Here is a 23,759-nt window from a genome sequence, read left to right as displayed (position 1 = left end):
TAAAATTTCTGTCTTTTGTACTTTCTATTTCTCAGACCGGCCGACTCTTAGGGAAAATAGAACCTACATTGAAATACTGGGGGCTGGTTCCCCCGATAGGCCACATGGGGCAGTCTGTCCATTCTCAGAGCTCAAATACCATGCTGGGAGTACCACTGCTCTCTTCAGAACTGTCAGACAGGGACGTTTAAGTCTGCAGAAGTTGTCTGCTGCCTTTTGTTCAGCCTATGCCCTGCGCCCAGAGGTGGAGTCTAGAGAGATAGTAGGCCTTGCTGTGGTGCAGTGGGCTCCACCCATTTGGAGCTTTGTGGCTGCTTTGTTTACCTACTCAAGCCTCAGCAGTGGCAGACGCCTGTACCCCCACCAGGCTGCAGCCTCGCAGGTCGATCTCCGACTGCTGCGCTAGCAGTGAGCAAGGCTGCGTGGGCATGGAACCTGCTGAACCAGACATGGGAGAGCAGTCTCCTTGTCTGCCAGTTGCTAAGATTGGGAAAAGCACAGTATTTGGGCGGATGTGTACTGATTTTCCATGTACAGTCTGTCACAGCTTCCTTTGGCTAGGAAAGGAAAATCCCATGACCCATTGTGCTTCCCGGATGAGGTGATGCCCTGCCGTGCTTCGGCTTGCCCTCTGTGGGCTGCACCCACTGTCCAACCAGTCCCAGTGAGATGAATCAGGTACCTCAGTTGGAGATGCAGAAATCACCCATCTTCTGCGTCAGTCACGCTGGGAGCTACAGACTGGAGCTGTTCCTATTTGCCCATCTTGGAATGGAACCCAGCCATTTCTTTTTAATCATCACATCTTAAATTTGAAGGAACTGGCACAGTTTTTAGAGAGTGATCAGTCTCATTTAAGTGGAGGGAAAAATAGGACCCTTAGGGAAAATCAAAAGATAGTGACTGACTTAGCTAGAAATAAGGACTTAATATCTGTCTTTAAATATATACATATGGCTTTGTGGAGTGGTTTTTGGACCAGTAAGGCAGTTTAGTAGGTTTAGTTGAAAGACCTTTGTATTTGGAGTGTGACTCCTGACTTGCATTTTCAAGTTAGTTCAGCTGTTGATGTGTCACTTTTACCTCTGTGAAAATTAAGACAATTTATAAAACTTAAAAATGTTGCGTACATGTTAACTGTTGCTCTCAATTAATCTCAGCAACCGTACAAGAGCAAGTAAAGAGGAAATGAAACCTATATTAAAGAAAGAGAGGGAAACTTGAAATCCAGGTGATGGAATAGCTAGGAAAGATTCTTCAGAAAGATTGGTAGTTTTTTCCAAATGTACTAAAATAAGAGGAAAGACAGTTATTCTAGGGAACACCAGACATCCCATCATCATGATAAATGCTCCCTTAATTAACCCCATGGGTACATTTCTGCTCTAAAATTCTATCACTATTTTTTGTTTTTAAATTTTGATCTTAAAGAAATGAAACTAAGGGTAGAACTGTTGGCTATAACATTACTTTTTGTTTTTGCAGGCATAATGATTATAAAGTGGTTTCTCCTGCTTTGCGAGCTGTGGGAAACATTGTCACAGGGGATGATATTCAGACACAGGTATGAAGAAGTGGTAACTGTTTCTTTTTTCCTTTAAAAACAGTACATTGAACTTCATGATCATGTTTCTATTATCATATTTTACTCCATATTGTTAGGGAAACTTGATACTGTGTTTCACTAATGTTTAAAAATGTTGGGCCAGGCACAGTCGCTCACCCCCATAATCCCAGCACTTTGGGAGGCCGAAGTGAGCGGATCACCTGAGCTCAGGAGTTCGACACCAGCCTGGGCAACACGGTGAAACCTTATCTCTACTAAAAATACAAAAAATTAGCCGGTCATGGTTGCGCGTGCCTGTAGTTCCAGCTACTCGGGAGGCTGAGGTAGGAGAATCGCTTGAACCCGGGAGGTAGAGGTTGCAGTGAGCTGAGATCGTGCCACTGCATTCCAGCCTGGGCAACAGAGCGAGACTGACTCAAAAAAAAAAAAAAAGTTGGTTTAGGCATCTACTCTCAGTACCTTCAGTATCTCCGACTTGACCTGTTGCCTGTAGTAATTTGGGGTTCTCCTATGATAGTGACTATTTTTTGGTCAGACATTTGTTTTTCTTCACTCCTATTTGAAATAGTTCTGATGAGCATCGGAATCCTCTCGTAGCATCTTTTCTCTGTCTTTGTCATCTCAATATCACCTTCTCTGATAGCTTTCTCCTTTTGTACATGGTAAGTCCCCTGTGTGAGGAAGATTCTTCCCTCCTACTTTCTAATGTCCCCATCTTCTCCATTCAACTTCTGTATCAAGACACACCATTCACAGTGCATTGTTCTAGCTGTATTTCTTCCTGAAATCTCAGCTGTGTTGTGACGTTGAAGTCTTCTGGTTCTTCTGCCTCAGTGACCACTTACTTCTCCCTAGCAAGCTCCTTTTCCTCTTGTCTCCTTTTGTGAACATCATTCACGGGGCAATCCTTCAGCCTCATTCATAGATCTTTTTTATAATGTCAGTGATCACCCTTGTGTGCATGGATTGAGAATTGGGAATTGAGTTTTAGCCTTAGCATTTTCTTCACCAGTTCTGACTTTCAGCAATACATTTAATGCCTTTTCTAATCTCTAAAATTAAGGAGATTAGATTTGCTCTCTCAGTTGTCTTCTAACTGTAATGTATTTACTTTAAATTTATTCTCTACACAAGGGAACTCATTTTCCCTTGTACTATCTGAACTTCTGCTTATGTTCCCCTGTATCAGTGAATGGCACCAACAGTTCCCCTCAAACCTGGACCAATCAGCTTGATTCTTTCCTCCACCTCCCTCATCAGTTACTAAGTCCTGTTTTTCTGTCTCTATTCATCCTTTGCAGGGCTTAGTTCAGACACTTCAGAAGAGAACAGTAGAAGAAACTAATACATGTTTGACTATATTTGCATAAAATTTCTCTGGAAGGATATACAGGAAACTGAAAATATTGGTTGTCTTTGAGGGGAACTTGTTGGCTGGGATACAAGAAGGGGAAAGAGAGTTTTAACAACTATAGTGTCTTTTATACCCTCTGAATTTTTGAACCCTATCAGTATCTTTCTGTCCCTCACCCACCTCCATATGCTGTATGCTTTTGCCATATTTGTTCCTTAAATTGGCTGTGGCCACTCTCAGCTCTGAGCTTTAACATATGGTTTATTCCCTCTGCCTGGAACATATGCCTTCACTGCTACCCCTTGCTCTGACTGCCACCTCACACATATCCATATTCTCTACTCCTAATGTTTTCTTGTTCTTGAATTCTTGGTATTATCATTATTTTCTCTGAGAATGCCTGTTTGACCCTAAACTTTTAAGTTAGATACTTATTCTTTTTTCTTCATCCATCAGAATACTAATCACATTGTATTGTAACTAATTACTAGATTTTAAGATTCTAGAGGTAGATTATGTCAGTGTTTATTTCTGTGCCTCTGTAAATCTAATAATTTCTGGCACAATATATAGGGACCTAAAGAATATTTATTGAATGGAACGAAGTTCTGAATCTATACGTCTAGTTCCGATCTATCTCACGTTTCAGTCCTATATCTGCAGTAGTCTCTTACATATTTCTGCTTGCTTTGCATATCTCACATACGTCTCGCAGTATGTCTTCTTTCCTCCACAAAGCAAGTTCCAACTTTTTATTTTTCCTATTTCAAGTAATGATATAACTATTCTATTTACCTACACATGAAACTTGGCAGTCACATGTGGTGTCTTCTTCCCTTCTACTTTGTATAGCAAGTTGCCAGGTCTTCTTGATTCTTATTGTTACTAGATCCCCATCAAATTACGTTCTTTTGGTCCTTGTCACACACACAGGTTGTTGCTGTACCCACCCATCCTCCTACTCTCCTAAGCAATTACTCATCTCAGTTTATTCCCCCTAATAACAACTGAATCTCTCCTGAAATAATGTTATTTACATTATCTTCTTTTAGAAACAATAAGCTGCTTTAGTGCCTGTAAGATAAAGAACCTTGAAAAGATTCAAAGGAATTTCTCCGTAAGATTTTAGTCTCATTCTTCTTTCTAGCCTATTATTTTTGGGGCATAGAACTCTTTCTTAATTAGCCTCTTCATGGCCAGGTATGCTGGCTCATGCTTGTATTCCTAGCATTTTGAGAGGCTGAGGTGAGAGAATTGCCTGAGCCCAGGAGTTCCAAACCAGCCTGTGCAATATAGCAAGACCCCATCTCTAAAAACATTTTTTTTTTAATTAGCTGAGCATGATGGCATGTAACTGTAGTCCTACCTACTCTACTCAGGAGACTGAGGTAGGAGGATTGCTTGCGCCCAGGAGTTTGAGGTTGCAATGAGCTATGATGATGCCACCACACTCCAGCCTTAGTGATAGAACCATACTGTTTCTTAAAATGAAAATAGCTGCAGTAGTCTGTTCTTATGATACTTTGTAATAGCTTGTCTCTGCATTTTTTCATTTCTTATGTGCAGTGTCAGTCCTCCTTTTTGCTAATGAAATCCTGTTGCCTATTTAATAGGCATAAAAGACTTGATTTTAATTTGCATTTCTTTCATTACTTACGAGATAATTTTCTATTAAAATTTTAGTTTCTCTTTTCAGTTTACACAAGGAAGATAGCAACCCTCTCATTTGTTGCAAATATTTTTCACATTGGATGGTGTACATTTTTAAAATCTTTTATGATTTTTGACAAGAAAACATTTGTTTCATGAAATTTTTGTTTTCTCCTATAATTTATTTTTATGCTCAGTCTTTTACCATCCCCAAATCAGCTATTTTCTAATATTCTGCTTTATGATTCCTTTTAAAAATATTTACTCTTAAGTAGCTGCAAGTTTATTTTGGCAACTTAGGATTTTTATTAGTCTGTTATTTCACTGCTATAAATACCTGGCCGAGTGCGGTGGCTCCCGCCTGTAATCCCAGCACTTTGGGAGGCCGAGGTAGGTGGATCACATGAGGTCGAGAGTTCAAGACCAGCCTTACCAACATGGAGAAACCCCGTCTCTACTGAAAATACAAAATTAGCTGGGCATGGTGGTGCGTGCCTGTAATTCCAGCTACTTAGGAGGCTGAGGCAGGACAATTACTTGAACCTAGGAGGCGGAGGTTGTGGTGAGCAGAGATTATGCCATTGCACTCCAGCCTGGCCAGCAAGAGTGAAACTGTCTCAAAAAAAAGAAAAAGAAATACCTAAGACTGAGTAGTTTATAAAGAAAAGAGGTTTAATTGGCTCATGTTTCTGCAGGCCATACATAACATGTATAGTAGCTTCTGCTTCTGGGGAGGTCTCAGGAAACCTAAAGTCATGGCGGAAGGTGAAAAGAAAGCAGGCATGTCTTACGTGACCTGAGCAGGAGCAAGGAGTAGGGAAAGGTGCTCCATACTAGAACAGAACCATGGCTAACCATTCTTGGAGGATCCACCCCATGGTCCAGTCACCTCCCACTAGGCCCCACTCCAACCTTGGGGATTACAATTTGACATGTGATTTGGGTGGGGACACAGATCCAAACCATATCAGTGTTAAGAACTGATTTTGAAAAAATTGTTTTTAATCTATTTAGCTTTTCATTCCAGTTCTGTCAAAGCCACCAGTCATTGGGAGAAAGGGTTAATTTTTATTATAAACTTTATACATAGCTGCATTTGTTTTTAGAATAGATCTCTACTCTCTTTGTTTAGTGATTAATTCTTAAACCTGCCATATACTATCTTAATCACACTTTTTAAATTTTTGTTTCTAGTAGAGTAAGTCTCCTCCTCCATGTGTATTTGTGTTAACCTCCTTCACCTTTATAAACTGATAGCTGAGGTCATATCTTTTTTATCTTTGTATCCTATGAAGCACCTGATATACCTCATTAAGTACGTATTCGTTCATTGACTACCAAGTAGTGTGTTATCAGAGGACCTACAAATCTGAGACTCCTGACTTTTCTGGCCACTTGATATATTTATTTATCCATTCAGAAGACTTACGCTGTTGGGATGGGAAGATGAATGAGTAATGCTATTGCAGTTACTAAGTACAATTTAGCCGTTGTGAATGTGTACAATGAAACTGGATTGATAATCTTAGAAACTAATTCTTATTAACAGTGAATACTTTTTTTTTACCTGTATAAAGTTACTTATTTATAAAATTTCAAGGGGAGATGTTATGTCTTTCATGAAATCTGTTCTTTAAGTTAAACATTTATATTTAGAACAATACAATAAGTAAAATTTTCAAACTTTTTCTTTTAGGTAATTCTGAATTGCTCAGCTCTGCAGAGTTTATTGCATTTGCTGAGTAGCCCAAAGGAATCTATCAAAAAGGAAGCATGTTGGACGATATCTAATATTACAGCTGGAAATAGGGCACAGATCCAGGTAACCTCATAGGACCTAACTTTTCTTTCAGTATTTTTATTGAAAAGTAAGGTTTTTTTCTCAGTCACCCTTTAAAACATATATTGTTTTCGGCTGGGTGTAGTGGCTCCTGCCTGTAATCCCAGCACTCTGGGAGGCTGAGGCCCGTGGATCACTTGAGGTCAGGAGTTCAAGACCATCCTGGTCAACATGATGAAACCTTGTCTCTACTAAAGATACAAAAAATTAGCCAGTCGTGGTGGCAGGTGCCTGTAGTCCCAGCTACGTGGGAGGCTGGGGGAGGAGAATCACTTGAACCCGGGAGGTAGAGCTGGTAGTGAACCGAGATTGTGCCACTGCACTCCATCCTGGGTGACAGAGCAAGACTCCATCTCAATACAGAATAAAACAAAACGTATATTGTTTTCATAATTGCTTTGAAGACCACGAACTTTCAGTGTTGTTGTCTTACTTCATAGTCAGCTTTTTACTTTATCCTAGCTTAAAGTCTTTTGAAATTAAGCCTTCATTTTTCCTGTTGTCTTTCATATTTGATGTATCACCAAGATCCAAGAAATAGTGTCTTGTATTTTCAAAATGTTTTGATGGGCTTTATGCTGAACACAATTGGCTTTACTCTTTCCAAGTAAGATACTTATTTTTCCAGTGGATCCATGTAGTAGATTGCCTCAAATTTTCATGAATTTTTGGATACCCATTTTTCTTTAAATAGTTACTTGGTTTTTACTTTTTGTCTTTGTATTGGTGGGAGAGTAACTCAAGTGTACAACAAGCAGTGGGCCAAAGTGTTCAGCCTGGGCAGTGATCAAGGATGGGAACAATGGGTAGGAAAAGAGACAACACAGACATAGAAGGCCTTGGAGATGAATGGAAACAGAGAGGTCATCTAATCCAAATTTTTCATTTATCACAATAGTGTGTGTGTTTGTGTGTGTGCATTGAAGCATCCATTACATTGTATCCCAAAAATATATACAATTACTATTTGTCAATAAAAATAAAATTTGAATAAAAAGATGAAACAGCTCATGGAATTAAAATGGTTTGCTCAAGAGCAACTCTAGTAAAATGACAGGACCAGGATTAGGTGTCTTTCCATTCATCAACTTTGTCAAACTTTTTTGAAGTCCTTCACAGGTATAATAAGAGTTTTTGACCAGGAAAGCAATTTGTCCCCAAAATGCTGAATTAGGAACTGAGATTAATAGCTATAACAATCTGTAACATTCACATGAAGTGATTTCATCTGTATTTGATTGCCTGTCACCACCAGGCTTTTTTATGCAGAACTTCTCAGTTTCTTAACGTAGGAAATGATACAAACCTATGTTAGGTAATTGAGCCAGGGAGAAACCGGGAGAAAGTAATTTTGGGAAGGCTACTTTAGTGTTAGTACATGAATGGGATTGAGTAAAAGTACTCCATCCAACTGTAAGGCTTATTTTTGGTAATCTGGGAGGTGGTGGCTTGGAATAGCATGGCAATGCCAAAGGAAAGGAAAAAGATGGGACTCAGGATTTTAAAAATTGAGAACGTAAATTAATAGCCTTTGTGAACTAGAGAGGCTTAAAAGGAAACTTGATATAGCGGGCAGATGATGTGTTTGAGGTGACTGGCAGACCTAATGTAAACTGCTGGCTACCCTGGGCTGATGCTCCAGTGAGAAGTGAGGACTAGAGAGTTTTCGCACGCACATGCAAGTTTACATGCTATGTGAGAATGGAATAGCAGAGGAGCAGAAAATTGAACTCTTAAAATTTGTTACTATGGGCGGAACAAAAGAGTACAATAAAAGAGAAAAGAACTCAGAGAAAATAGGAGATTATAAGATCACAAACTCCAGGGAAGATGTTGTCAGTGATACCAAGTATAGCATAAAGGTTAGGGATAGGCCGGGCATGGTGGCTCACACCTGTAATCCCTGCACTTTGGGAGGCCGAGGTGGGCGGATCACCTGAGGTCAGGAGTTCAAGGCCAGCCTGGCCAACATGGTGAAGACCCTTCTCTACTAAAAATACAATAATTTGCCGGGCTTGGTGTTATGTGCCTGTAGTCCCAGCTACCCGGGAGGCTGAGGCAGGACAATCACTTGAACCGAGGAGGTGGAAGCTGCAGTGAGCTGAGAACCACTGCACTCCAGCCTGGGCAACAGAGTGAGACTCTATCTCACAAAAAAAAGGGGGGCAGATAATGATGTAACTCTTTCCCATTTATTTCTGACAGGAGAAGGTGTGTTAATAGTCAAACTAGCTTAGAAGTTATAATTAGTATCATGAATATTTTTATAAATCTTACAGGTTTTTCCATTTAAGTTTTTTTTTTTATTTTAGACTGTGATAGATGCCAACATTTTCCCAGCCCTCATTAGTATTTTACAAACTGCTGAATTTCGGACAAGAAAAGAAGCAGCTTGGGCCATCACAAATGCAACTTCTGGAGGATCAGCTGAACAGATCAAGTAAGTACTAATCAGGCAGCATATTGTAAGTTAAAGAAAAATTATTGTGTCTATCACTTTCTAACCTCCCACATATTACCTAGAGTCAAAGATTATCTGCATTTGAGGGGAAAGGTAAGTGAGAGATGATCTTACTAAGTAAGAATGTCTAGTTCCAGTCCTTAGGAAATTGTCCTTGGTGTCATAATTAGATGTATATTTAATTCTTTATATCTCTCCCATTTCTTTTTGCTGAAAGGTAATCCTGGGATATAAGAAGTAAGGCATAGTTGAGGCTTGAGGCAATGGAAATCCTCGCTTCAACCTGCTCTGGAGCTACTTGTTAGAAATATCTTGGGTAGTATAGGTTACTTGTAGAACCTAGAGCCCAAGTTTAATAACTTACTCTTGCCCTTATTAGTTTAGATGTCTTAATAGTAGAATTGGATCAGAATTGAAAGAGTGGTATGTCTAAGAATAAAGTGCCAAATTTTGTAGAGGCAGGTATCTTCTAAAGTACTATGGTATTCATTTGTTAAAGGGAGAGAACTATAGCAGCTCAAGACTTAAATGGGTCCCTTGGTAGCAGCTTAGTGGTTGGTTGATTGATTGAGATGTAATCTCTCTCTGTCGCCCAGGCTGGAGTGCAGTGGCACAATCTCGGCTCACTGCAACCTCCACCTCCCGGGTTCAAGCGATTCTCCTGCCTCAGCCTCCCTAGTAGCTGGGATTACAGGTGTGCACCACCACACCCAGCTAATTTTTGTACTTTTAGTAGAGACAAGAGTTTTGCCCTGTTGGCCAGACTTATCTTGAATTCCTGAGTTCAGGCAATCTACCCGTCTCGGCCTCCTAAAGTGCTGGGATTACAGGTGTGAGCCATCATGCCCAGTGAGCAGCTTATAAGCTTAATGAGTGGAAGAAAACGTAAATATGGATGAGAATCAGTTCTTCAAAGGAGCATCATATAATTAAATGGAAAATTCAGGACATCTAGTATTTCAGACAGGGAAAAAAGTAATGATGAAGAGAAAAATGGAGCCTAGACCCAGCCTTTCTTAACTTTCTTTATGGGTAATCCAAAATTAGGGAAAGATGGTTTCAAATGAGTGCTAAAGCATTAACTCCTTACTCATATGTAATGTCAGACAAACATAGCTGCTACTTATATTGTTGCTTTGTGGACTGAATGTAGGCATTCATCAGATGCTAGTTTTGAGTATTCTGTTTGGAATTAAAAAATAAAATTAGTCGTAACAAAGTACAGAAATTGATCAGGTAGAGAAAATAAGAAATATGTACCTGAAATAATAAAATTACAAACAAATTAACACATACAGTAGCTATTTTGGTAAAGTTCATCATGGGCAGGTTATTTCAGGGAGACATAGCGCATTTGTCTTGTAGGTTTTTTCCAACCTCCAAAATTCTGGTTCTAGGGTACCATGATTTTAATTATGCTGTCACCAGATGGCAAAAATAATGAAGTACTATAGTTATTTGAATAAGCTTTATGTTCAAATTCACATTTATAATTATTATCTCTATATTTTATAGTAAATATATTTTCTTAATCAAAATAAATCAGGCTGGGTGCAGTGGCTCATGCCTGTAATCCCACCACTTTGGGAGGCCAAGGCAGGTGGATCACAAGGTCAGGAGTTTGAGACCAGCCTGGCCAACATGGTGAAACCCTGTCTCTACTAAAAGTACAAAAATCAGCCAGGTGTGGTGGCATGCGCCCGTAATCCCAGCTACTTGGGGGGCTGAGACTGGAGAATCTCTTGAATCTGGAAGGCAGAGGTTGCAGTGAGCTGAGATCATGCCACTGCACTCCAGCCTGGGCGACAGAGTGACATTCCACTTCAAAAAAAAAAAGAAGAAGAAATAAACCATAAACATATATATTTTATTAGGCCATCTTTCATGAGAAAGTATTCGAGAGTATTTTGCTCTGTTAGAGAGGCATAGAATTGCTACTGTCCTTTGTAAAATTCAGCATAGCTGTTTATAATAAAATTATCACTCTCCTAGCAGTTTCTTCTTCCCCACAAGAAGAGTTATCTTGAAAGAATGTCACAAAAATATTACAGTCCAAATTACAAAAGCAAACTGACCTTATCACTTATAAAAGACATCTATCTGGCTTCTCCTTACTCTTGTTGCAGATACCAGATTTGGATGCAAGAAACAATTAGAATATTTTAGGAAATATCTTGGCCGGGCGTGGTGGCTCACGTCTGTAATTCCAGCACTTTGGGAGGACAAGGCACTTGAGGTCAGGAGTTAGAGACCTAGGCTAGGTCAGCCTAGCCAACATAGAGAAACCCTGTCTCTACAAAAATTAGCTGGGCGTGTTGGTGTTCTCCTGTAGTTCCAGGTACTTGGGAGGCTGAAATGAGAGGAGGCAGACGTTGGTTGCAGTGAGACAAGATTGTGCCACTGCATTCCACCCTGGGAGACAGAATGACTCTGTCTCAAAAGAATGTTTTAGGAAATACCTAGAATTTTAGGGTGAATATAATCAAATGTTAATACATATATAATACGTGTTCTTAATGAGAGAGAAGGATTATTAACTGAAATTAGAGAAAGATTCGTCAAAGAAGTGAAACTTACCATTTGTATAGAGATTTGGCAATTTTGGAGGGGAGAATAGCATGAGGAAAAGTGAGAGAATGCAGTGTTTTTGGAGGTGGCAGGTCAGTCTTGCTATAGGTCATTCTTTCACAAGGATGATTAAGTAATTGATTGGTGAATACTGGGATGAAAGCCTCAGTCTTGGGTATTGGGAAGACTTGGCCTGTCTGACCTCATGAGTAACACACAGTAAGGCCTGTGTCTAGGTTCATTATTTTTCTGTATGGATGTTCAGTTGTTTTAGCACTGTTGAAAAGGTGGAATCCCTTGTCCACTAAATTGCCTTTGCTCTTCTGTTAAAGATCAGTTGACTGTTTTTGTGTGGGTGTGTTTCTGGGCCCTCTATTCTTTTTTTGTGTGTATGTGCATGAATTTGCAGTTTATCTGAGAAACCAAACACACACACACACACTCTGCTAGTACAGTATAGGAAGTCCTCACTTAATATCATTGATAGGTTCCAGGAAACTTTAAGAGAAACATTGTATATCAAAACCAATTTTACCATAGGCTAATTAATATAAATCAGTTGAGTTACTACATGATATTTCTGGTCAAGGAAACATCACCAACCTTCAAAATATAGACCCCCAAACCTTCTAATATTAAACATTGAAACAGATGTGAGCTATACATAAATGTAAGAAAGATTAATAAAAACAAGTATAATTATTACCCAACTTTTGGTGAATCCGTGAATGATGGCAGTAGTAGTGGTGGTGGGTTAAATCAAAGAATACATATTTACAAAACAAAAGTTGTTATGAGCATCTCCTACCATCCTACCACCACACAATTTAAAAAGCAATAATAACATACAAAAGAATTCCCAGCACTAAAGAATTTAATGAGTGAAGTAAAAATACAGTTGAGACCTTCAGCAGTGTATTAGATCACGCAGAAGAAAGAATTATTAAACTTAAAGATAGGTCTTTTGAAATAACCCAGTCAGATATACAAGAAAGAAAGAAAGAGAGAGAAAGAGAAAGAGAGGGAGGGAGGGAGGAAGGAAGGAAAAGAAACAAAAGAAAAGAGAGGAAGGAAGGAGGGAGGGAGATAGGGAAGAGAAAAGAGAAGAAAAGAAAGCCTAAATGGCATCTAGGATACCATCAGGGGAACAAACATTCAAGTATTGTGAATGTCTGGGCCCTCTATTTTGTTCCATTGGTTTTTTTGTTTGTCCTTTCACCAATACCACACTGTCTTGATTAGATTATAGTAAGTTGATAATGTCGTTCCTCCAACTTTGTTCTTCAGTATTGTATTGACTATTCTGGGCCTTTTGCCTTCCCATATAAACTTTAGAATCAGTTTGTGAGTATCTATTGTTGGGATTTTTGTCTGGGAGTATCACATTGAATCCGTAGATCAAGTTGGGAAGAATTGCCATCTTAACAATATTGAGTTGTCTTGTCCATGAGCATGGAATATTTCTCCATTTTTTTTTTTTTTAGATCATCAATTTTGTAGTTTTCCTCATATATACCCTGTTGTACATATTTTATTAGATTTACACTTTTTTGATGCTGATGTAAATGAGATATTGTCTTTTTTTTTTTTTTGAGACAGAGTTTCGCTCTTTCTCCCAGGCTGGAGTTCAGTGGCACGATCTTGACCCACTGCAACCTCTGCCTTCCAGTTTGAAGCGATTCTCCTGCCTTAGCCTACTGAGTAGCTGGGATTACAGACGCCCACCACCATGCCCAGCTAATTTTTTTTTTTTTTTTTTTGTATTTTTAGTAGAGACAGGGATTCCCCATGTTGGCCAGGCTGGTTTTGAACTCCTGACCTTGAGATCCGCCTGCCTTGGCCTCCCAAAGTACTGGGATTGAGATACTGTCTTTTTAATTTCAAATTCCAATTGTTAATTACTGGAATATAGGATGGTAATTGAATTGTTACTAACCTTGTATCGTACAACCTTCTAAATAAATTCTTTGGGGCCTTCTACATAATGATGTCATCTGAAAAGAAAGACAGTCTTAATTTCTTCCTTCCTAATCTGTATACTTTTTATTCCCTTTTCTTATTGCATTATGTGGGACTTCCAGTGCACTGTTGAATAGGAGTGGTGAGAGAGTACATCCTTGCTTTATTACCAGTCTTTCTCATCATTAAGTATAATGTTAACTGTATGTTCTTTGTTGAGATTCTATCAAAGAATCTCTTAAGGAAGTTCTGTCTCTTTGTTTGCTGGGTTGTTTGCTTGTTTGTTTATTTATTGAGACTGAATTTTGCTTTTGTCGCCCAGGCTGGAGTGCAGTGGTACGATCTCAGCTCATTGCATCCTCTGCCTCCTGGGTTCAAGCGATTCTGCCTCAGCCTCCCAAGTAGTTGGGAATACAGGTGCCCACCACCATGTCTGGCTGATTTTTGTGTTTTTAGTAGAGATGGGGTTTCATCATGTGGACTAGACTAGTCTTGAACTCCTGACCTCAGGTGATCCACATGCGTCTGCCTCCTGAAGAGTTGGGATTACAGGCGTGAGCCACCACGCCTGGCCTGTTTGCTGAGTTTTTATCATGAATGGGCATTGGATTTTGTTAAATGCTTTTTTGCATCTGTTGAAGTGATCATAAGTTGATTACATTGATTCATTTTTTTAAAATGACAGATCAGCCTGGCATATTTGGAATAAATCCACTTGGTATATAATTCTTCATACACATTCTTGGATTTGATTTGATAATGTTTTGTTGAGGATTTTTGCATTCATGTTCATGAGACATATTAGTCTGTAATTTTCCTTTCTTATAATGTCTTTATTTAATTTTGGTATTGGGGAAGTGCTGGCCTCATAGATTGAGTTAGGAAGTATCCCCACTGTTTGTTTTCTGGAAGAGATGGTAGAATACTAATATCGTTTTGTCTTTAAATGTTTGCCAGAATTCACCAGTGAAACCCTCATCCTGGTGTTTTCTATTCTGGGAAGTTATTAATTAATGATTCAATTTATTTAATACATGTAAGCCTGTTCACATCATTCATTTCTCCATGATTGAGTTTTGGTGGTTTGTGTCTTTCAAGAAATTGTTCATTTTATTATCTGAATGATCAAATGTGTCAGCATAGAGTTGTTTGTAGTATTCCTTTATTATCCTTTTACTATTCATGAGATCAAGTGATGATTCTCTTTCATGATATTAGTAATTTTGTCTTTTCTCCTTTTTTTCTTGTTTGGCTAGAGATTTATTTTTATATATTTTTGAATTCTTCCTCCCCCACACAAAAAAGCAGCATGCGAGAGAGAAATAGATTAGCACTAGCAGTAAGTTTCATAATGACCTTACCCATCCACAGAATGCAACTGGATTCATTATCCCTGCTTCTCTGTACTCAACTTGAGAAACCAGAATGATAAAAAATGACATGACTATTTACTGTGAATGTAATCATGTCTCTGCAGTTCAAGTATGATTAATCTTGATTACATATGATTATACATTCTGCTTGAATTAAAGGAAAAATACCAGCTCTAGAGTCCTCTGACGTTTGTTTATTCTTCCCACAACTTACTTTACTAAAATTCGAGTCATGTTTGAAAGATTTGGCCTATCAGGGTTGTGCTGGCTTTTAGCACCAAGAGTGTCATGTTTTGAGAGGTGTGGCTTTCTATGGAAACAAAGATGAAATTACTCAAAATTATACTATTTTGATGAGTTACTCATTTCAAAGTTTTAATAGGTGAGTGTTCCTGTTTTTGGAATGCATAAATTGTGAAGGGAAAAGAATGGAGAAAGGTGCCAGAGAACTGGTTTGGGATAATTTATTTAGAGGGTGTTTTGTTTTTGTGAAAAGGTATAGCTTGTATGGTTGAAAGAGTGCCTTTTTTTTTTTTTTAAGTCTTTGCAGTAAGGTTGAGGATGACTTGTTCACTAATTTCATAAGTGTAACAAAATTTAAAGTTTTGTTTGACTACATTATTCTTTGTGTTTAGGTACCTAGTAGAACTAGGTTGTATCAAGCCGCTCTGTGATCTCCTCACGGTCATGGACTCTAAGATTGTACAGGTTGCCCTAAATGGCTTGGAAAATATCCTGAGGCTTGGAGAACAGGAAGCCAAAAGGAATGGCACTGGCATTAACCCTTACTGTGCTTTGATTGAAGAAGCTTATGGTAAGATGCTTTGGTTGAAGAAGTTTATGGCAAAGAATTAATTGGGTCATAGATAGAGTTCAATAAAAACAATACTGCTGCTAGGCACTGGATGAAAAGAGGACTGTTAGGGAAATTGCTGCTTCTGCAGACTGGATGTTGCTTGCATATGTATTTAAGATGTCAGTTTATAATATTAGCTTTCAGATGTAATCCCAGCAGTCATTTCTGTGCTATTATAAAATACCTATGAGATACAAATAATCTTTCTTTACATCAAGAACAGAGATATATGACAAAATATAGTTTGGGAATATATAGTTATGGAATTTCCAATATTTATTGAAGTTTTCAATAAAGATTTTCCTTTATTCTCCATTTCAGGTCTGGATAAAATTGAGTTCTTACAGAGTCATGAAAACCAGGAGATCTACCAAAAGGCCTTTGATCTTATTGAGCATTACTTCGGGACCGAAGATGAAGACAGCAGCATTGCACCCCAGGTTGACCTTAACCAGCAGCAGTACATCTTCCAACAGTGTGAGGCTCCTATGGAAGGTTTCCAGCTTTGAAGCAATACTCTGCTTTCACGTTCCTGTGTCAGACCAGGCTACCCAGTCGAGTCCTCTTGTGGAGCCCACAGTCCTCATGGAGCTAACTTCTCAAATGTTTTCCATAATACTGTTTGCGCTCATTTGCTTGCCTTGCGCACTTGCTCTCTTACACACATCTGGAAAACCTCCGGCTCTCTGTGGTGGAATACCCTTCTAATAAAAGGGTAACCAGAACGGCCCACTCTCTTATGGAAAAATCCCTAGGCTTTGGAGATCCGCACTTACATTAGAGTTATGGGAATATACACGTATTAATGTGGCTCCCTTTTTCTTGTGGGGGAATAAAAGAGGAGGACTCCTCATTCCCTTTAACATGGGGGAAAAAACTGACATTAAAAGATGAGACTAAATCTTTATCTTGAATTTTACACAACTACTTACGACAAGGGAGAAGTTTAGACCTGTTGTGTATACTTCAGAGTACTTTTCATGAGTTCTTCCACAGTGAACCCTTGGATTACCTGGTGGCTTTTTCTAGCCAGATTTGCATTAATCCTTACTGAGATTGGATGGTTTTCTTTCCTCTATTGGCGCCATTCTTCAGATATTAAAGTTAAACCATCCACTCCCTCACCTTCAGCCTTCAGTGAATGTGCTTTCTAGTTGTCAGGAATGCTGAAGAATTAACACTTTGACTCTTAAATATGATACTGGTTTGCAGATTCCCTTAGAGCAGAAAGGAGAGGGGCACATATTAATTTGTATTGCTTTTGCTTCTCTTTGGTCTTTTGTGTCTTAGGATTTGGAAGTGGTTCATTTCTATTGCTGGTATGAGGATTTCGAATACTTAGTAATCAAAACCATATCCTATAATTTAATTTAAAAAACTAAGGAAGAAAAAACCCTCCAATTTTCCCAAATGCAATCAGTGTAACTAGAGGCTGTGTTTCTGCATTAAAACAAATGTTTCAGGCTTTGTGGTCCTGATCAAGGTCCTCATTAAAAAATTGCAGTTCACCCTAGGTGCTTTTCCCCTCTGTGACTGGCAGATAACACATACTTTTGAAAGTAACTTTGGGATTTTTTTCTTAGGTGCAGCTCGATTCTAATGTTTTCGTGCTGCACATGATTCCTTTAATGTAGTGTCCTTATCTGAAAAAAATAACCATCTTCTCGACATGACCTGCTTAACCCAAATAAGAACAGTGATCTTACAACCTCATTGTTCCCTAATCATTTTATTTCATCTCCTGCTAGTACTGTGCCGCTTCCCCTTCCCCCCCAGAAAAATAAAAACAGTATCTGCCTTCTGGCTCATTTAATGATGACTGCAATCTGTACCTGCAAATGGCGCTTCCAGTACTGTGTTCAGTGATCCACATTTGTGCTTGGACTGGAATGAAAAAAATACGCTTAATTGCCAAGAGAACTGCAAATGAGTTCAATACGACTTCTCGGTGCTAGTTGGCCATCTTGACTCAATGTTGGGATACACTACCAGAGAAGATTTTTTTGTTGATGCGCTGTTCAAGTGAATTCTGAAGGAAAAGGTTGCTCACCTCTGTTTCAGAGCATACCCTTTTAAACCTTTTTAGACTTGTCCTCTTCTAGAATTCATTATAACCCCAAAGTGTAAAAACTATTTGGAAGTTGCCCCTGACAAGCTATTATACATCTCTGGTAAATCCTGCTGAATGTAAGGGATATTCAGAGCTTTCATACCTCATCATGTTATTTAAGCAGCCAACTTATGTGACCTGATTTAAACTTTTAAAAAATCCACTTCAAACTAGAAAGAGTCAAAGACAAAGGACATTTATCAGCCAAGAGTGTGACGCATTCTTCGCATCTAGTCTGTAGTAGTGTCTGTGCTCTGGGATGGATACCGTCTGATGTCTGTTTGTTATTGATGGAGCAGCCACTGCAAAACTAGACAACTCCCATCTATAACTGTTACTTTTTCTAGTGCTGCTTTGTGCTGAGAGAACATTTTAGTTTACTGCACTTGACCTGTAAAAGACTTTGGTTCTTTGTAATTTTAGGGATAAATTAGGTGGTTAATTTAAAGAAGAAATTTCAATGTTGCCTTTACATCACATTAAAATATAACTTCTTTCAGAAGGATAATAGAAGCACTGATTCATAGTAAAAATCTTGTTTTTAGCTTTGACTTTTTTGTGGCTGTTTTTTTAAATTGTAAATTACTAGTAACATGTCATTTCTATAGGATGTTTTAAATTATGTACTTTCCATTGGATAGTTAAAATAATTTCATTTTATATGCCAATTTGAGTGGGAAAAATACAAAGCACACAGTTGTCTCCCCACATTAGGAAGAGTAGTGTGCATTCGGAATTTTTGCTAGCAGTTGCGAGATGTTTCAGTGAATGAATTAAAACAAAGTCTATTTAACTGACGTGATCTATTTTGTGTCTAAAACAGAGGAATTTATCTTGTCCTAGAAGTTCATGAACTATAAGATCTAAGTTTTTTTTTAAACAATAAAATGATTTTTTCTTAAAGTATCAAAGTTGGAATTGGCTAAAAGTTAAGTAGCATAACTCAGATGTGTTGGAACTTGTTGGTACTGAAGCAGCCTTTTTGGTAATAGAAATGACATTGCAAGGGGTAACTGTAAATCCTGTTTTTAGTTCTTTGCCTCTCAGATTCTGTTAACTTAAATTCACTGAATACGCTACCACTAAGGCGTTGCTCATTACAAAAGCATGTTAATTTCAATACAGGAAAACTCTTTGTAGTTTTATATATGGAATGGGGAAAGTGGCTTTGTTTTACCTTTCCTTTTGATTCCCGCCAATCCTCCAAACTTCCAATCTATATTACTTGTAATGAGAACTTCAGTGGGGGAAAAAAGCATTAAGAGAATTTTGATGTAAAGACATCTGGTATCTGATGGACCAGCAGGTAGATGTGGTTGGATTGAGAAATTCTGGGTAAGGTAGATGATAGAAGAAAGAGATTTTAGGGGACAGAGTTCTCTGTGGAACACTTTGTTTCATGTTCCTGTAATTGTTCAAGACCCTTTTAAACGCTTATCTTTGTTAGTTCTGCTTTTGAAAACTCTATTGCCCTAGGATTGTTTCTTCCATATGCCAGATGAAGGTTATTGGCTCTGAGTCATTTTCGGCATTATCGTCACAGATAAAAAGATTGGCAATTATCTCATAAAAAATCTGAATTATTCCAGATTGCTGCCGAATTTTGCCTAAGAAACAATATGTAAGTATATTTTATAAACCAGACTTTGTCAACCAAATCTTCTATTGTACGTCTACCCACAGGCAACTTTGAATTTACTTCTCTAGTTCTAAATAAACATTTCAGCGATTTAATCCCCTAGCTTGGGGATGCGTTATGAAAAGGTTTTCCTGGAGTCAAGGGGTTTTTCTTTCTTGCTAGTTTTGTGAAAACTTTTGTATCAATAGGCAAATCATAATAACTTTTTAGGGGTTGATGGTTTTTAAGGATATTGGAAATTGTGGTGTCTAAGGATGATGTTCAGTGAAGAAAAGGGATTCACTTTAAGAAACCGGCATTGTTTGCTTTCAGCTTCCATACTGTATGCTAAGTCCTACATTCCAAAATGGTGGCATTTGCAGACAGGTATGCCTATATACATGGAAGTCTCAAATCTGAATTTTTATCCATCTCAATATGACCATTTCTCTGTGTTGTGAGGTGAACAGATTAAATATATATCTGCCAGGATGGGAAATATTTTGGTCTACCTTTTCCTGTCATCAGAAGTTAAAGTAATTTAAAAAAATTATCAAAGGTCAAATGTGACTCCTACAGTAAGTTGGCTGTCATCAAGAATATTCCATAAAATGTTTTATCTATCGTACAAAATTACTGGGTTTATGGCCAGACCTGGTGGCTCATGCCTGTAATCCCAGCACTTTGGGATTACAGGTTATATACAGGTTATAACAACGGATACCAGGACATCAGAACATGTGATAAAGCAAATATTTATATGCTAATTTAAAATATCAAATTGCTACTGGACATAAAATACATCTGGAACTTGGGGTAAGAAGAAAGAAAAGTAGTGTTCCATTCTGTTTTCAACTAAGGGTAAACAAAGTCCTAGAGTGTTTTCCCTATAGGTCAAATTAAGGTAACTTGTCTTTATTTGATCATCTGTTGTACACCAGATACCTGGCTAAGGGCCTTCCTTTTTTCTCATGTAATCTTCCAAATGTTCTTTGATAATTATCACTATATTACAGATGACAAAGTGAAGACTTAAGAGAAATTACTTTGCCCCAAGGTTACAACACTTAGATGGCTGTCCAAGGGAGGGGAAGAGCCCTGCAAATTCTGTGTCTTGAAGAAAGCAGTGGCCACGCAATAGTTCCGTGCCCAGCAACTCCCAGAACTAGACCTGGCAGCCACAGCTGGGCCAGCCTTTTTTGTTGGACCATTCTTCCTGACTCTTCCTCACCATCAGCACCCTTAAAATGACGAAATCAGACTTAAGTTGGTTTTAGGTTACACAGACTGGAGTTTAGGCCCTCTCAAGCCAAACATCTTTCCTCTTGTGTGGTGCTAAAATTCTGTATGACCAGACAAGTATAGTAACAGGTTTTTTTGGTTTTTGTTTTTGTGCAAATGATTCCGAGTTTAGTAACATAATGGCTAAACAGACGGATCCATTCAAACACACAAATGTGGAAGGTACTGACACAGAAGGAAAGGCTTTGAAGAATTACTGCCTCAGGAAGCAGTGCCATGGATGTGAATTTAATACAGTCTACTTCTTCCTAAAGGAATATCCCAAGGAATGTCAAAAATTAAAATCACCTTTTAATGTACTGGTTGAGTATTTCAGCTTTACCTCAAGTCATTCTGACCACTCTACATCCTGCTTCAAAGTGTTCTGACACTTAGATTTGGAATGGCTCTAATGATTCTTTGTACTTGAATGTGGTCTGTCAGGCCATGGGTGAGTGCCTTGCACATAGTAGACATTCAATAAATACTAAATGAAGGAATTGCATGCATCTTTGTGATGTTAGTAAAGGGTGCTTGACTACAAAAGGAAATTCAAAGGAATTCCTTTATGCTGTTACTTGAAACCAGGATTAACATCTTAAGCAAGTGTCTTAACATGTGTTTTATATACAGTTACTTTTCAGAAGACATGATTTGACCTGAAGTTTACAAAATCAAACATTGTCATAGCAGAGGTCTGGTGTATAAAAACAAAGTGTTTTAGAAAAGCTGATGGGTATATTTGACAGTAAAGAAAAAAATTTATTAGTATCCAACCAGTGTGGAAGCTGCTGGTTGCCTTAGGCTATTAAACGGATTTTTCCTTTTTACATCTTGTGTGTATCACATAAGTGACAGATGAGTAGAAACAAAGATGATTTATTTCTTCACTCCATGACTGCTGCTTTCTATTTGGTTGAAGAGATTCCACTGACCAAGTATTTTTTTCTGAAAACAACATTTGAGGCAAAACATAGCCTTAGTTCTTGCAGACTACATTGTTGTATCTATTGTACAAAGTTACTGAGTTTATGGCCGGATGTGGTGGCTCATGCCTGTAAGCCCAGCACTTTGGGAAGCCAAGGCAGGCAAATCACTTGAGGTCAGGAGTTCGAGGCCAGCCTGGCCAACATGGCGACACCCCGTCTATACTAGAAATAAAAATTAGCCATCGTGCCACACGCAATCCCAGCTACTCAAGAGGTTGAGGCAGGAGAATCGCTTGAATCTGGGAGGTGGAGGTTGCAGTGAGCCGAGATTGCGCCAGTGCACTCCAGCCTCCAAAAAAAAAAAAAAAACAGTGGGTTTACAAGTTTATTAAAGATAGCTTGAATGATTGTTGCCCCATTTCACTTGCATTTTGAAGGAGTTGTTTTCTCTCATTTTAAATTAATATAGTCATTTCTATTATTGCTTTTTGCAGAAAGTAAAATTACTCATTTAATCCTTCATTCATATCTACTTAGCCTGCAGAAGGCCAATGGAGTTCACTGGGAGTCCTCAATAAGGATCACTGCTTTACCCACCGCTTGGGCCTGGCATTATTAAGATACAGTGATGGGTAAGGAGAAAACAGAAACCCAAAAGACCATAGTGGGTGGTGAGAGAACGGGACCAGGTTTGAGAGAGACCTGCTCAGGCTGAGGTGTAAACTACCAGAGTGTACAATGTTGTAAGATTAAGTTATGATTATGAAGAGTGTCCTCTTGGGAAGTCAAAAGTAGTAGTTTGCTGGGCACAGCCCCAGAGTTTACATTTGGAGATCAACTAACACCTGTGAATTATTTTACTGCCCCCTTTCACTTTTAAAAATGTCCTAGTTTAGATGATGTTATGTGGCCACTCCATATTTAGCCCAACTAGATTTTCATACATTGGCTAATGGTCTTAAGCAACTAGGTGTATAGATAGTTCTATTAATGCTTGATATTGAGACTGGATTTGGTAGTCAAGAATTGCTATGAAGGAAGTTGAGGCATTCCTTAATGTGGCAATCACTCCCACACCACGGTTTGATCCAACACACACAAAAAAATTGTTTTTAAATTAAAAAATTGCCCCATTTGTGGCAACACATCTGTTTAGATATTTACAATACTGAGGGGCAAAGGAAACACACCTTTAAACTATATTAAGAGACTTTCATTTCTAAGATGTCTATGGGAAATTTAAAGAAACCTAGTTGATTTCTATAGTGAGGAAACTTCCACATCACCTAAATGGTAAAGATTAAGGGCAGCAGAAATAGAAACTATTAATGAGACCATGTAAGAAATTTTGCTTGGCCAACCTGGGCAATGTAGTGAAACTCCGTCTCTACAAAGTTGGTTGGTTGTTTTTTGTTTTTGAGATTAAGTCTCGCTCTTGTTCCTCAGGCTGGAGTGTGATGGCTTAATCTAGGCTCACTGCAACCTCCGCCTCCTGGGTTCAAGTGATTCTCCTGCCTCAGCCCCCGGAGTAGCTGGGATTACAGGCGCCTGCCACCATGTTTTCAATTGGTGCAGTTTCTAAACTTCTCAGCAAAATCACTAATCCAGGCTAATGGGAAGAGAAAAGCAGCAGCAGGGTTTAGTTAGAACTGAACTTTAAGATAATGCTGAAGGAAAAAAAAAGTTCTAAAAGTGTTAACAAGGGGAGGTCCATGGATACCTTAATAGCTAAAAACAGTTGTAATTTAATGTATAGAAATAAACCATTTTAGAGTCCTTCTCATTCTGAGGACTTCCTCACTGTGTTTATACAGTTAATATGCACTAGCTAAGACTAAAATATTTGTCCATTCTTGTTTAAATTTCCCCCTAGACTGGTAGGGTCTTAAAGTAATGATGTTTTAACTACAGTCGGTTTATTACAGGTGACCTAAGGGTGCCTGTTCTGCCTTACAAAGGCAAAGACTTTTAATTATCCCTAATAAGTATACAATAGGAGACCCTTTGTTTCCAAGTGCTTTTAAATTCTTGACGCTGAGGAGACATTTGCATCGTGACAGGCCAGCGGTAAAATCTTTTAAGCCACGCTTTTTCTGCTTCTCTTGGGCATTTTTTTTTTTTTTTCCTCAGACGGAGTCTCACTCTGTCGCCCAGGCTGGAGTGCATTGGTGGGATCTCAGCTCACCGCAGCCT

The 23,759-nt window shown here is 38.5% G+C and overlaps 1 protein-coding gene across 4 annotated transcripts in view; it reads left to right on the top strand.

The window, feature by feature from the left end:
• The window catches only part of KPNA1 (karyopherin subunit alpha 1), a 92,542-nt gene extending 73,038 nt beyond the window's left edge, over positions 1-19,504 (top strand). For 2 of the 4 annotated variants that reach the window (XM_009200102.4, XM_017955208.3), the window contains exons 10-14: positions 1,486-1,564; positions 6,268-6,393; positions 8,724-8,851; positions 15,408-15,586; positions 15,950-17,092. In XM_009200102.4, coding sequence (XP_009198366.1) covers positions 1,486-1,564; positions 6,268-6,393; positions 8,724-8,851; positions 15,408-15,586; positions 15,950-16,137 — 700 coding nt within the window. In that variant the 3' untranslated portion in view covers positions 16,138-17,092. Of the gene's footprint in view, positions 1-1,485; positions 1,565-6,267; positions 6,394-8,723; positions 8,852-15,407; positions 15,587-15,949 lie in introns of all 4 variants that reach the window. The other 2 variants (XM_021934118.2, XM_003894006.4) reach the window with 2 other exon arrangements.
• The last annotated feature ends 4,255 nt before the right edge of the window (positions 19,505-23,759 follow it).

The sequence above is a fragment of the Papio anubis genome, chromosome 2 (assembly GCF_008728515.1).
Source record: "Papio anubis isolate 15944 chromosome 2, Panubis1.0, whole genome shotgun sequence".
Classification (NCBI taxonomy): domain Eukaryota; kingdom Metazoa; phylum Chordata; class Mammalia; order Primates; family Cercopithecidae; genus Papio; species Papio anubis.
Note: the sequence above shows the minus strand (reverse complement) of the source record. Positions and strands in the feature narration are given on the sequence as shown.